This window comes from Seriola dumerili, unplaced genomic scaffold (genome assembly GCF_002260705.1).
Source record: "Seriola dumerili isolate Sdu_G_001 unplaced genomic scaffold, Sdu_1.0 BDQW01000189.1, whole genome shotgun sequence".
Classification (NCBI taxonomy): domain Eukaryota; kingdom Metazoa; phylum Chordata; class Actinopteri; order Carangiformes; family Carangidae; genus Seriola; species Seriola dumerili.
Genome location: NW_019174444.1, coordinates 579,141 through 592,571, shown reverse-complemented (window position 1 = coordinate 592,571; position 13,431 = coordinate 579,141). Strand labels below are relative to the sequence as shown.

The 13,431-nt window shown below is 38.6% G+C and overlaps 1 protein-coding gene across 1 annotated transcript in view; it reads right to left on the bottom strand.

Moving 5' to 3' along the window:
- LOC111227523 (BMP/retinoic acid-inducible neural-specific protein 3-like) overlaps positions 1–10,456 on the bottom strand; it is a 37,340-nt gene extending 26,884 nt beyond the window's left edge. The window contains exon 1 of the mRNA XM_022753052.1: positions 10,227–10,456. Coding sequence (XP_022608773.1) covers positions 10,227–10,456 — 230 coding nt within the window. The remainder of the gene's footprint in view (positions 1–10,226) is intronic.
- Positions 10,457–13,431: the final 2,975 nt, after the last annotated feature.

Here is a 13,431-nt window from a genome sequence, read left to right as displayed (position 1 = left end):
AGTTGAGGTGGTTCAGGCATCTGATAGGGATGCCAACTGGTAGACCCCAGGGACGACCCAGAACATGCTGGACAGATTATATTGTATATCTCATCTGACCTGGGGACACATTGAGATCCCCCAGGAGGAGCTGGAAAACATTGTTGGAGAGAGAGACATCTGGTCTACTTTGCTGTCTCTACTACCCAGCTGAAAAAGTGGCAGAAAACGAATGGATGGATGTCTTTGACTGCTGCTTATTTAGCAGAGATATTTAAAGTGCAATAGGAATACTTAAGATTTGGAACCAAGCTCTGAGGCTGTAAGAAGGAAAGTAGTTCTACAGTCAGTTGTATAGTATTAACATTTTTAGGCTTTACTGACTTAATTCATGTATTCTTTTCAGAATTCACTGTGGCCAACAGACACATAATGGCAAGGCCATAACCTCAAAGGAATTGAAAGGAGATGCATTAAAAGAGACTCCACATTGATTCTCATGTTAAAAATTCACAATTTAATTACCTTAGTGAAAGTGATTTGCTTTGCTTTTGCTTACAAATGTGAGGATATAGAATTCAACGTTTTTAAGCCATTAAACGGGCAATCTTTGATGTAACTTAAAGTATTCAATGAAGCATTTGCTTTTTCAATGAGATAAAGTAAGAAAACGGAAATGCAGATAAAGATATTTTGTTTATAACTAGGCTTTTGTTAAGAAGAAAACCAGCTGGACATGAAGCATCACTTACAGTGTAATAATCTATTTTAACTAGAACTAGTTACTTAAAGGTCCCATATTGTATAAAGTGAGAAATATATATACGTATGTATATACATATATATTATATATATACGCCCTCTGCCATGCCCCAAGCCCCTCCCACCCAGACCCACCTTTCTCTGAGTGTACTTGAAATCTGCTATATTTTTATTTCATCACTCAGAAAACAGTCAACAAATCAAAGGAGAGGGTCAGGGCCTCTCTTCTAATTGGCTGACTGTTTTCTGACTCACTGACCTGTTGTTACTACATTGAGATTGTTTTTGGTAAAACCACAAATATATCTTCTTATGGATATCAACACTTCAAATAAAACACATGAAAAGTGTAAAATATGGGACCTGTAAGAATAAGATACTGTTTGAGGACCACAAATATTTAGATGTTTTAAAAAGGTACAACTGTTATATAAGGCCAGAGGCAAGATTGTGTTTATTTCTACAAGCTTTTCCCAACCATCAAAAATCTGCATGGCAATGAATTCATAAAAGAGAGAGTTATGAAGTCACAGACAAGTATCACAGCTGTAATTATAACAGATCGGTTGTGATTACTTTGAAATTTCTCAGGGAAGCTACAGGAGTGTGGTGCCAATTTTTGCTTTCTGCCTGGCATTGCCCCCAATTTACTCACATAATCATGCTTATATGGGAAGAAAGGATCGGGAAAAATGCTCCTCAAAGAGCCGTCTGCCTCTTAAGACAGCACTCTGTTTGTTTCAAAATTTTTTTGAAGGGCTACATCCTGATGCTTTTCAGAAAGCAATAAAACATCAAAACGGCTAAGGAGCCTTGTAGCAATGAATATGATTGTCTTGACTGGCGGATTATTTTTGTCAGATTCCCTCATGTGACAGGAAAAAACATCCAGTGAATTTATGAGAACTGCCTCGTCCAGCCAGTCAAATGTTGCATTGTTGCACTCTCTCTAAACTAAAAGCCTGACTGCTGTAATCAGAACGGGTTGAACAACCTTGGCCGCTGATGATGGATGGGGGGAGTTTGGCCTTTTGAAAGGGTATATATCACATTAAACCAGGAGTAATGAGGAAAGCTTGAACACCCAGATGTTTGAATGATACAAAGAGTAAATTGCCTTGAATTCCAACTGCTGCACACGAAAGTTAAAACAAGCTGATGGCAAAGATTTGCAACGCACATAGGTTTCATTTGCAGTTACATAATCATGCAACGAGACAAGGATTCACACAATACAAAGCAGAAACTGTAGGCAGAGTGTGGGAAGTAAACATAATGATGTTAAATGGATATGTGGTACCCACTGACCTTTTTGCTGACACTGTACTATTCAGACAAAGCCTTTGACTAATCTCTTGCTCAGATACATCTAGTGTAGCTATTAATCTTCACCTCATTTCATGCCATACAAATAAATGACCTCTTCAAATGGGACACTGTGTCTCTTGAGTTCCACTTTGCAGTGTGAAAGCGTTTCGCACGTTCCATGGAAAAAAGAGGAATACACAGGAGGGGGAGGGAGGGAGGGAAGGAGAGGGCGGTGGTGCAGAGAACAGGTATAGAAAGAGCATTCGCAAATCCCCCGCTGTCGTTCGTTTTTTCAGTTATCGTTGACTGTGATAAGCTAGCCCTGTCTTATCTTAAACCCCCGATAGGCCAAATGGTTCATCCTGCTGGGAGAGGAGGAAATGAAATGGGTTTCACCACAGAGTTGATTTTAGGGGCTGCAATCCTCCCTACAACCAGCTAAGTCATTATTATTATCAGTTTCATTGCACCTTTTCGCCGAGGTACATCAGTTTCATCAGTTTAACTCTGTGGATGCTATCACGGCCGTGTTGTTAGAGTTGTTGATTTTTCCCTAAATTCAAAGAGGCCTCTTTCTTTTCTTAGCAGGTTCGTCATAGTTGCATCTGCATTGGTGGAAAAATAACTATGTACATTAACTAAAGTGCAGTACTTAAATAACAATTTAAAAGACACCTCTGTCACTTTTTACTTCTACTCTACTAGACTTTAAAGGTAATTTATTGTACTTTTTACTCCACTACATTTATTTGACAGCAATTGTTAGTAGTTGAAAACAACATTATGAGCTTGTAAAAAGCAGTGTGTTGTAATAATTTAAACTGCTGTGTTTCTCCAGCTTTTTGGCTTGGGATCCCTTACAAAAAAACACATTGTCTGGTTGGGATCACTTGTCAAGAAGGAGTTTCAAAGAATTAACTTCCCCTTCTAAGATGGGTACATTTAACTCTCAAGGTCCAAGGAGGTAAAATTATCCAATATTTCACACACACACACACACACACACACAAAAAAAAACAAAGGCAGGAGAAAAGTCCAAAATCTTTGGTTATCTTTTGCATTTTTTCATACTGCATTAATCATCTCACAACCTCCCAGATTCATCTTGTGACCCTTTGGAGAATATACAACCCCTAGGTTCGGAACAACTCCATCATACCTGACTGAATATAAAGCAGTTAAAATGAGCTATAGCTCAAACAGCTACAACAGTAACAGCTTACTAACTGCAAAAAGTTTGATATTTACCTGATAATTTTGAATGCAGAACATTAAATTGTTTGGTTGGAGTATTTTTAGATAAGTGTATAATACTTTCTCTGCCAATGTGCTTTTAATATTTCTTATACATTTATTTGCTGGCTTGCGGCCTAATATTTAAACATTTTAATAAGATTTAATGAGCATAGAAAATGTTCCATTGTTAAATTATATTTTTAATGAAATCCTATCCCATAAAAAAATAATCACATGTATTATCCAAAGGCAATATGTTCAGAACACAGCCAAATACATGTCAACACCACTGCCTTCACCCTGGTGAATATGGCAGCGTTCCCCTTGGCAATGCTCGCTGTGGACAGGTGGTTAGGGCGGAAGGCCCACATTGTGTTTGCATTGGAAGCAATGGATATGCTCTCCAAATTCCCAAATGACACACACTCATACACACACATACACAAAAACACACAAACCCTCCTCCATTTCCTTCAGAGGACTTGTTAAAAATTCTTTCAAATTCAATCAGTAAGAAAGGCGGGAAATTGAGTAGTGGGGGTAACGTGGTGTGAATTCATTACTCCATCATTGCTGAGGTAGCTCAAACACTGCAAAACTCCAAGAGGCAATTCTGGTAATTCATCTTCTCCTGTCATTGGGCATTTATTAGGATTTAGCAGAGATCTGGACTGCACATGAGGAAGACCAGACCAGAAAATAATATTGTCACTTTCAATCACCTCTGCCCTCTATTCTGCACAAGTGATGTGCCTCTCAACCCCAAAATGGGACTGTCAAAAATTATCATTTACAACAAACACAAGCTCAAGATTTATTTGTCTATACTGCTGTTGGATGCTGCTCAATGGTCAAAGACACTTATTGATGTAAAGCCCCTCGCATTATCAGAAACACAACTTGTTGTGTTCAGCACAGAAACTGCTGAGACAATGTTAGCAGGTGTTACTGTTTGCAAAGTCAGTAGGATTTATTCTCTGGGGGACCATGCATGAAAATACATCCAGTGGTTGTTTAGACCAAAGTGGCCACTGACAGCCTAACATTGCCATCCATCCCTGCTGCTAGTGTGGCTGCAGAACTGACGTGAGGATAGGAAGGGAAACCATAATGAGGCTTATCTCCATTTACAGTGGAATCATCACCTCTTTTTACACTTTTATGATCTTTATTGAATCAAACTTTAGCGAGACAGCTCAACTCGAGAGTTGCCTGCAGCGCTAACAAATTGAATAAAAGTGAGAACTTAAGTAAAAATTGAGCAATTAATGAGGCCGGCTTAGGGTAGAATGTCTAATGGTGTCTCTTATGACTTCCAAAGTAAGGGAGTGCAAAGAGACCAACACTTTTTTTTCCTGTTATTTGAAATCACAACTGAGGAAAATCGTCTTAGAATTGAAAAAACTACTACTTATTACCGTTCTTTCAAACAGCCTATTTACCACAAGGAGCAACTTGGAGCTGCTGAAACCTCTGAGGGAATTTCAGGTGAGGAGACAAGACAAAGAGCATCAGTACGAATCTAGCAGGGGGATGTTGAGAAGCAGTAGTGAGGGAGTCTGCTCTAAAACACTCACCTCAACTGTCTTCGGAGCACCTGCAGACTCCCCTGTGGTTTTAGAGAAATCTGCTGCTGTTCATCGTATTTGAAGTAGCTCTTATATCAAACATTAAGCTTGTTTTTCTTTTGATCAAGTTAAACTCAAAGGGTGGGCATCTCCTTCATGCTCCAGTTTGTAGAATAAACTAATTGCAGATAATGGTTAGACTCCCATTGTTTTAATTCACTATTTGTTTATGCACAGTGGCAGTAACTGACATGCTTAGACTATCTGTACTGTCATTTACAACTTTATAAAAACCCAAGGTTCTTTGCTGCAGTAGTTTTAAAAGAGTGTCCTCCATTTTAAATGTAAAGCAATTACTATGTAGACAGCAGCTTCAGCAACCTTGCTGTGGAGGTATGAACCAGGAATGATTGTATATTCCTGACCTTGTTTTTGTGCTTTAAAGGTGCTATACGGTAAGTATTATAAGTTTATAGGTTTATAAGTTTAGTATACGTTTTCTATACCGTCAGGAGGGGGTGGTGGTGGTGGTGGTGGTGATAATGGTCGCTTACCAAGAGCTTCAGCCATTATAATGTTTTCAACAGAAGAGGTTGGTCATGCTGAACTGAGGGAAGACATGTTATGAGTCGGGGCAGGCCGAGAGCTGGTTAGCATGCTAACTTCAGTAGAAGAACAGAAGTGACAGAAATAGAAGAAAAAAATTGTTAAAATTGGCTTTGCTTTCCACCACTGCAACTTTTCCAATGTAGCAATAGCTAAAACTGACATATAGACCTTTAAATCTCATTTCAACCTTAAGCGACTTTGAGAATTATTTCATATCTGACCTCACAATGATTTTCTACCCAAACCATTTTGATATAAAATACCATGTTGACTTGAAATGTGACTATTCATAGCTCACCACAGAAACACAGCTTTGGTCAACTTCAATTACTTTTAAAGCTATTTTATTGTCATATTCTATTAATTTTACTTGATTGCACCCTATTACTTTACAGCCTTTAGATATTCCATGGCAAGGCTTTAAATTGTATCACATCCACTTTCCATACAAAACTTTGTGCATTTCTGTTTAAGAAGATGCTGAATAAATTATAATTATATCTAAGTAACGGTTCTATTTTTATGAATATTTGCTTCAGATGTAAAAAGTTTGGCAGCACTTTTAATATCTCATAATCAGCTCATTATATGCAAATTAGTTTCAGGACCATCAGCTGTAAAAATTCATTGTTTATCAATCCATTCCAATATAGTGATGAAGTGCAAACAGCTCTTTATGTATTTGGATGTTTTTTGTGACAATGGAGCTATCTTAAAAGTCAGTGTAGCTTAAGCATAGTATGCTATTAGATATGTTTGCTAATGATTCAGTTGTCAGTTTTTATCAAGAAACTCAGACATAAATTGATAATCAATCAGGTCTATACAGTAAATACACAAGGAGACTGGACTCAACTGGACACCATTTGTTAAATCTGGAGAGGTCCAGTCGGGTTCATGTTGCATAAGTCTGGAAAATCCATTTCTAACCAACAGTATGTTAATTTTAGGTTTGGAAAAACAAAAAGGAAAACACTGAAATTCACAAGGTGGTAAGGTCGTGCAGGTTGACTGGAGCTGCAGCTCAACAGAGCAGTATTTCCAGAAAAAACACCTTCAAATCGCAGAGGTTATGAAATGATATTTAGGACAGGAAAGGACAGGAAAGATGATGAAGAAACAACAGGTTTCTGCAACACAAATACAGACTTATTTAATTTCTGGTGAAATACTGTTTCACTGACTGCTTTCTCACTTCAGAGCCGGGTATCGAACCTCAATATTTTCTCTGTATAAGCAGACGGATCAATACTAGATGTTTCTGCAGCATTAAGAATGAGAAACTGTTGACCATTCAGTTGGTATTGATTGCTTGATCAGATTTTTAGTCTTGTTTATTTATTACTTGACATTATGTTTTTCATAAAAATCAGAAAATCCCTGTTTTTTATTTAGGCTTTGCACACTTTTTTTTTTTTTTTTGCAAATACAACATCAAACACTGCATTGAGAGGTTTGGCATATTTTGTTAAAATGAAAATTATATTATTTTTATTATGAATTATATTACACATCAAACTAAAGTACAGTTATAAACACACTTTTGTCATCAGCACTGAACTCTGAATCTGTTTGGGCTGCCATTATTCAAATGAATCAGGCTGAAAAGCAAACAACTGCTCAGATGTATTTTAAACCTGCAGTGTGGAGCGGCAGAGAGACACACTTTGCCTTTTATAAGCCAGGGCAGTTGGGAATCACTGCCACAGAGCATCAATTCCTCTTTTGCTACACGAGGGTTAGAGCTTGATTAGGAAGTTTAAGGACGTCTGTCACGGGAAAATAAAACACACAGCAGGAGCATGGCTGCGAAGTTTGGCCCCCTAGAGAGAATATTTCAGTGGGCCCACTTTCTTTAATAAAACAACCCTACTGAATTTTTTATGAGCCAGCTCCAGGTGTTTGTTCCCAAAATTATCACCACACACAAACACACACACACCCTCCTTCCCTCTCACCAGCATCAGCACTGAATGAGAGCTATTATTTGCCAAAACAGAAAAACAGAAGCTGCATCCCTTCCTGTCCTCGTCAGATTCCTTTTCTGAAATCAAATGGGACTGAATCCAAGTGAATTCAATTTAGGAAGATTTACAGGCTATTTACTTTTTAGGTTAGTTTTTCCTTTTAATATCATCACTATTAATCAATGCCGCATTGTGGTAATCTAGAGGGCCTCAAACACAACCTTGCGGCTGACAGAAGCCTCTCAGGGGATTCTGTGATAATGCAGAGTAATAAGTACTAAGAGCTCACTAATCACTTGGCCACATGATAAGACTATTAATCTTGCCGCCCGTGCAGCTCAGCTCCAACGGACCACTGCCTTTTGCCAGAGAAGGAAATATTAAAAAGCTCTAACGCGGCAACCGATCACTAAAGCCATAAAGCATCCTTGTACGATCCATAGATGTCAGGAACCCTGTCCGTCTGTTTCCAGGAGCCTGGACAACATCCTCCTAAATGACGATGGATATGATTCATGACACAGCCTTCACTAATTCGGTCGCATGCCAATACCTCAGACTGTGTTGCTGTCATGACAAATCATCATTTTTTTCCAGTGCTAATCAACATATTTCACTTGACCACCCGATCAGGTGACTTCCTGAGGGCTTTGACGGCAGCAGAATGTGATGTACAGCCAGGTGAGAGCAACATGTCTGCATGTAATACATCATGATTCTGTCGAGGCATGTGCCAGATATCCTGCAAACACTGGCTGTGAGAAACCTTTCTGCATGACAACACAGGCCAAATAATGCAGTCTGCCTACTAAACAGTCATGAATGTGGTTTTTCATGAGGCACTACTGTCCACTGTGTGCACTAATATCACATACGTATTGTGTTGCATTTTCTCCCCTTACATAATTTTTATGTTACAATCAAAACTTAAGCAGGTAATGCACAGATAACCTTGTCACATTAGGAGAAGTGTCCTTACAATGACCTTGTCCTCAACTATAATCCATTCCTCAACCAACATATCACATCGGATGTACGCTCGCGAGTTAATTTACCAAAGGCAGATGAAAGTTCACTACCCTTCCTTCCTCATCTTTATCATTTAATTCAACTTCACCTGATTTAACTGCAGTACATTTCATTGCAAGCAATATAATTTTCACTAGAGCCCTTAAATAAGGGTCAGTTAAGGATTTGTACAAATTCTGGGGTGGCCTGAGGTTGAAATTCAAAGTAGACATTAATTATGAAGAACATTCTCCAAATCTATGTTTTTCTCTTACTACACATCTCAAATGATAGGCTTTATATACACAGTATGTGCATAATTAATGGAAAAACATCTCTTTTATATATATTATTTCCACCAAAACCAACATATGGATCACACAATGAACATAATACTGATGAAATTAAAGGTCCCATATTGTATAAAGTGAGACTTTGATTATAAAGCAGGTCTGGGTTCTATATTAATACTGTGAAAGTATCAAAGCTCTCAGTCCACAGAGAAATGCGCATAGCCTGTATTCAGAAACTGAGCCTTAAAAAGAGCCATCAGGACTTCCGTGACTCTGTGATGTCACAACAAAGCAGTCACCACTCTGAGCCATGTCCTAAGTGCAGTCCACCTGGGACCACCATTGCACATCGCAGGATTTGGTTTCTCTGAGTGTTTACCTGAATTTCTGCTTTATTTTTATTGGATCACTCAGAAAACAGACAGTCAATCAAGAAGAGAGGCTCAGAGCCTCCTCTCTTCTGATTGACTCACCAACCTGTTGTTAATAGAGCTCCAGAGAGAAGCCTGAGAGGAGATGTAAAACTACACTGTGATGGTTTTTGGTTCTTAAAACCACAAATCTATCTTCTTGTGGATCAACACCTCAAATTAAAAATAATAATAACATAATAAAATATGGGACCTTTAAAACAGCTTGTTATTGTAGTGACTGCATCTGAAAGCTATAATGGAGGTTCTCAGCCTTTGGGGAGCTTCAAAGTTCCCCAAGTCATGGCTGTGCTTACTACATTTAAAGGAATAGTTCAACCTTTTGGGAAGTATGTATGGTAAATATTTCATTTTTGCATAAATTGAAGTGTTAAATAAGAAGTTGTTGTTCTATGGATGGTTGTGTGCAAGTCTTTTTCTATTATGGATGAAAGAACAAGATATAAGTTTATTTATGGTGCTTTAGACCAGGTGGATAGGTGGATTTTATTAGCTTTGGACAAAACTAGGCCATCTGTTTTGTGGTTTCCAGTCATTATGCCAAGCTAAGCTATCAAATCAACTCATCTAATGCTTGGCAAGAAAACATATTAGCATATTTCCGAAGATGGTGTGGGTCACTTCTGTGCATTACTGTAGATTTATGATTTAACTATCGCTACAGCTGAGCAGTTGCATGCTAGCTCATGTACCTAGAGTGAAGACACCAGAGTTAGCAGTGGCTTCACATGCCCACTGAAGTTTTTGCTAATGCTTAAAGTCAACAATAAACTGTTTGTTCATGTTAAATGAGTTGAATCTCACAGTACGGCTCTCAGCGGTTGAGTAGATCGTGGTTCAGGACAAAACACTGTGACTTTGTGAGTTATACAAATCTAAATATGTAAACATGTGAACATAATCATATGTGGTCTTTATTTACACACAGCCAATCTTTTTCAGGACAACCATGGAGAGTGTTTTATGTGGCTGCTGGGAAATTTGTCATACATATAAATAGAAGCAATGATATAGCAGTAGTAAATTCAGGGTAAAGTGCCTCTTCATCCTGCAGTCATGACTTACCTGTATATCTTGTATCTGGTGGAGAAGCCTTGCCGGTTCTTCTCCACAAAGTCAGTGTACTCTGGGGAGTGGTGGAAGGGCCCCTTATCAGACAGGAGCCAGTCCAGGGGGCCCCCAGGCTTGTCATTGGGGAGGCTGGCTGTTGCTGCTGCTGCTGCTGCTGCTGTTACTGCAGACCATAAACACACCCAGCAGTGGAGGCTGAGGCTGACGACGCCCCATAGAGCCATCAGAGATGGAGGGAGCGAGGGGAGGGATGCGGGTGGTGGTGGTGGGGATGGAGGGAGGGGGTGTTCAGCGGCCAAAGCCACTCGTCATTAGCTGGCTCCTCCACTGGGATAACGGGGGGACCTGCATCACCTCAACGCCCCCCGAACACCTGAAGAAAAAACACCCACGTCAGGCATTAACGACAGACAACCACCAATACAGACATAAAGAAAAAAAGCTTTAATGGCTCCATGTGGCAGACAGATATAAATGAGTCTGAAGAGATTTCATTGTACAGAAATGTTGTAACATGATCAGTAAACTGCACACTTATTTGTCTTGAAATTAATTAACCGTCTAGCGACGGGAAATAAAAGCAATGTTGACAGTGAATGGATCATTTATACAATTTATCAAGGAAATATGCCAAACAGTAGCTTCTCAAATGTGCTGCTTTTCTGTTTTATATCACTGACTTTCTGAAATATGCCATCTATAGTTTTGTTTGTGATCTTGCACAATAGTATAGTATCGTATTATAATGTTACTGTAAAACCGGTCTCTGCTTAAATACATCATTATGTGGATTAGAGGAGCTCAGATCATACACACAACATCAGTCTGTGACAATAATTATGTGTCTGACAAAAGTGGAAATGTGGAAACATTATAGGAAACAATGAATAACACCAGTAACCAATAGGAGAACACAAAACAATCAGGTGTTTTAGTTTGATACCCTGGTGCATGCTGGGAGGATTCCCTACACACCTGGGATGCAGCAAAAAAAAAACTACTATTATGTTGACTCCAGTAAGACTGGTTAATAGCAGTTCTCAACCATCAACCTTGTTTAAGCCAAAACAAGATGAACATTTTAATAATAGATTTTACACCACAGGAGGAAAGTGATTTTAGACCATTGGAACTCTACCTGAGAGAGGTAATAAGAATGAATATCCAGTATTCTTCTCTTCTATTAAGAATTTCATCACCCTGCAAACGTTATCCCCCAAAGGACTGAATGATGAGATCCCATGCCATGTCATGCTCTAACAAATTCAGGGACTTTATAGATCTATCTATGGCACTCTCAAGATACTAATAGTTCATATGATTACATACTTTGAATGAAAGCTGCAAAGCCGATGTTTTCATTCAATAGATTGTAATCTCTCACAATTTTGTAAGATTTGATTATATATTGTGATGTCTCACTTGTTTTTTTGTTTATCTATATCTATAAATTTTCTCTTCACATATATACTGTATATATATATATATAGAATATAACATCACAGATTATTCACAAATCACTGTCAATGATTGAAGAAAGACACTCCCACCAGAGAATAACTGTCACACACCTGGGCACACAAGATGGGTGGATCATTATCTTTTCAAGATAATTCTTGTAAGAACTGTTTAAAATATATCTGGCGAAGCTCTAGAGAGACCGAAACGTTAGGATGATCAATAAATCGTGATGCTGAGCAAGAGCAGTGTGCAGGGGGGATATTCTTCTTTTCCAGACTGAAGTGACACTTTCCAACGCACCTGCACCTCAGACAATGTCTTCATCGAGACCATTCGGATTACAAAACGTTCACTGAATTAACTCTGAATGGACAGGTTTCACTCATTTTAGATAGATAGATAGACTTGATGATTAATTAATGATTTGTAACACTAAATGGAAGATTGATCAATTAAAGCCCTGCACTCTGTAACACTGGGGCTGGTGGGGGAAAAAAAAAAAGTCATTAAATAAAAGAAATTCGCTGTAGTTTTAAGTTAAATGCACTGTGATCTTCCTTTGGAGAGACAGAACAATTTAGCTCCTTTTTTTTTTCTTTTGAAGACAGAATTTCCCTTTTGTTATTATTCATCACTTCATGCGAGTGGGATTTTCATATTTAACGGAGAAACTTAATTTGGATTAAAAGATAAAAAGTTTTGCAGGCTTGGTAAGTAATGTTACACATTTTTATTGCAGTCTCACTTTGTGATTTACAGAGATATTCTGATATTAAAAAAAAAAAAAAGTCTTGCATGCTGCAAGTGCTTAACCAAACTGGTATAAAAGTTACGACTAATTGTGAATTCATCCCTTTAACTCAGCGAATTATTGCTGTGCTGCTGTTTTCAAAAGTGTAATCATCATACTCCAACACTTCCTTCACTGTAACATTGCAACAGATCTATTCAGAGTTATATTCACACGGAAATCAAGGGAGGGATGCACTCAAACATACACACACATACACACAGAGACTTTAGCTGCTAATATAAAAACGTCGCAGTTGCCGTGTTTTATCAGACTACCTGCTGTTCACACTGCTGTCCAGGGCTCACATTAGTCTCCATCACCATCCTGAGTCCTGTCGATCATCTTCCCCCGCAGTGACATACTCCTTTGCTATGTGTGTATGTGTGTGTGTGTGTGTGTGTGTGTGTGTGTGTGTATGTGTGTGTGTGTTTGTGTGTGTTGGGGTGTAGGGAGTTTGAGTCCCATTACAGTATTGTGATGACAATCTGTCAAGTTAACTCAGCCATATGACTGTGTGTGTGGGTGTGTGCGCATGTGTGTGGGTTTCAAAAATCATTACTCTCAGACAACACGCTCGACAGAATGGGGGAAGAGAACACAACAGCTGGAGGTGGATGGAGAGACAAAACAGATAGATAAAATGTTAAATACTGTTATCCACTCAGCCACAGAAAGACGCAGACATAAGGGTTAATTAATGAGCGTTAAGCACGCCGACAGACTTTAATTTAGTGGTTTTAATAAGATGGGATGAGCAGGCAATTTGGAGATTGATTTCAGTTTGACATTACTGTCATTGCCCCCCAGCTTCGACCTGTCTAACCCCAGTGTGTGTGGGAGTGTGTGCACATTTTGATTTATCCTATTTTTATGTGTTTGTGTGATTTTAATTGAAAGAGGACTGGATTATAATGATCACATGTGCAGTTTTTATCGTTTTGTTTT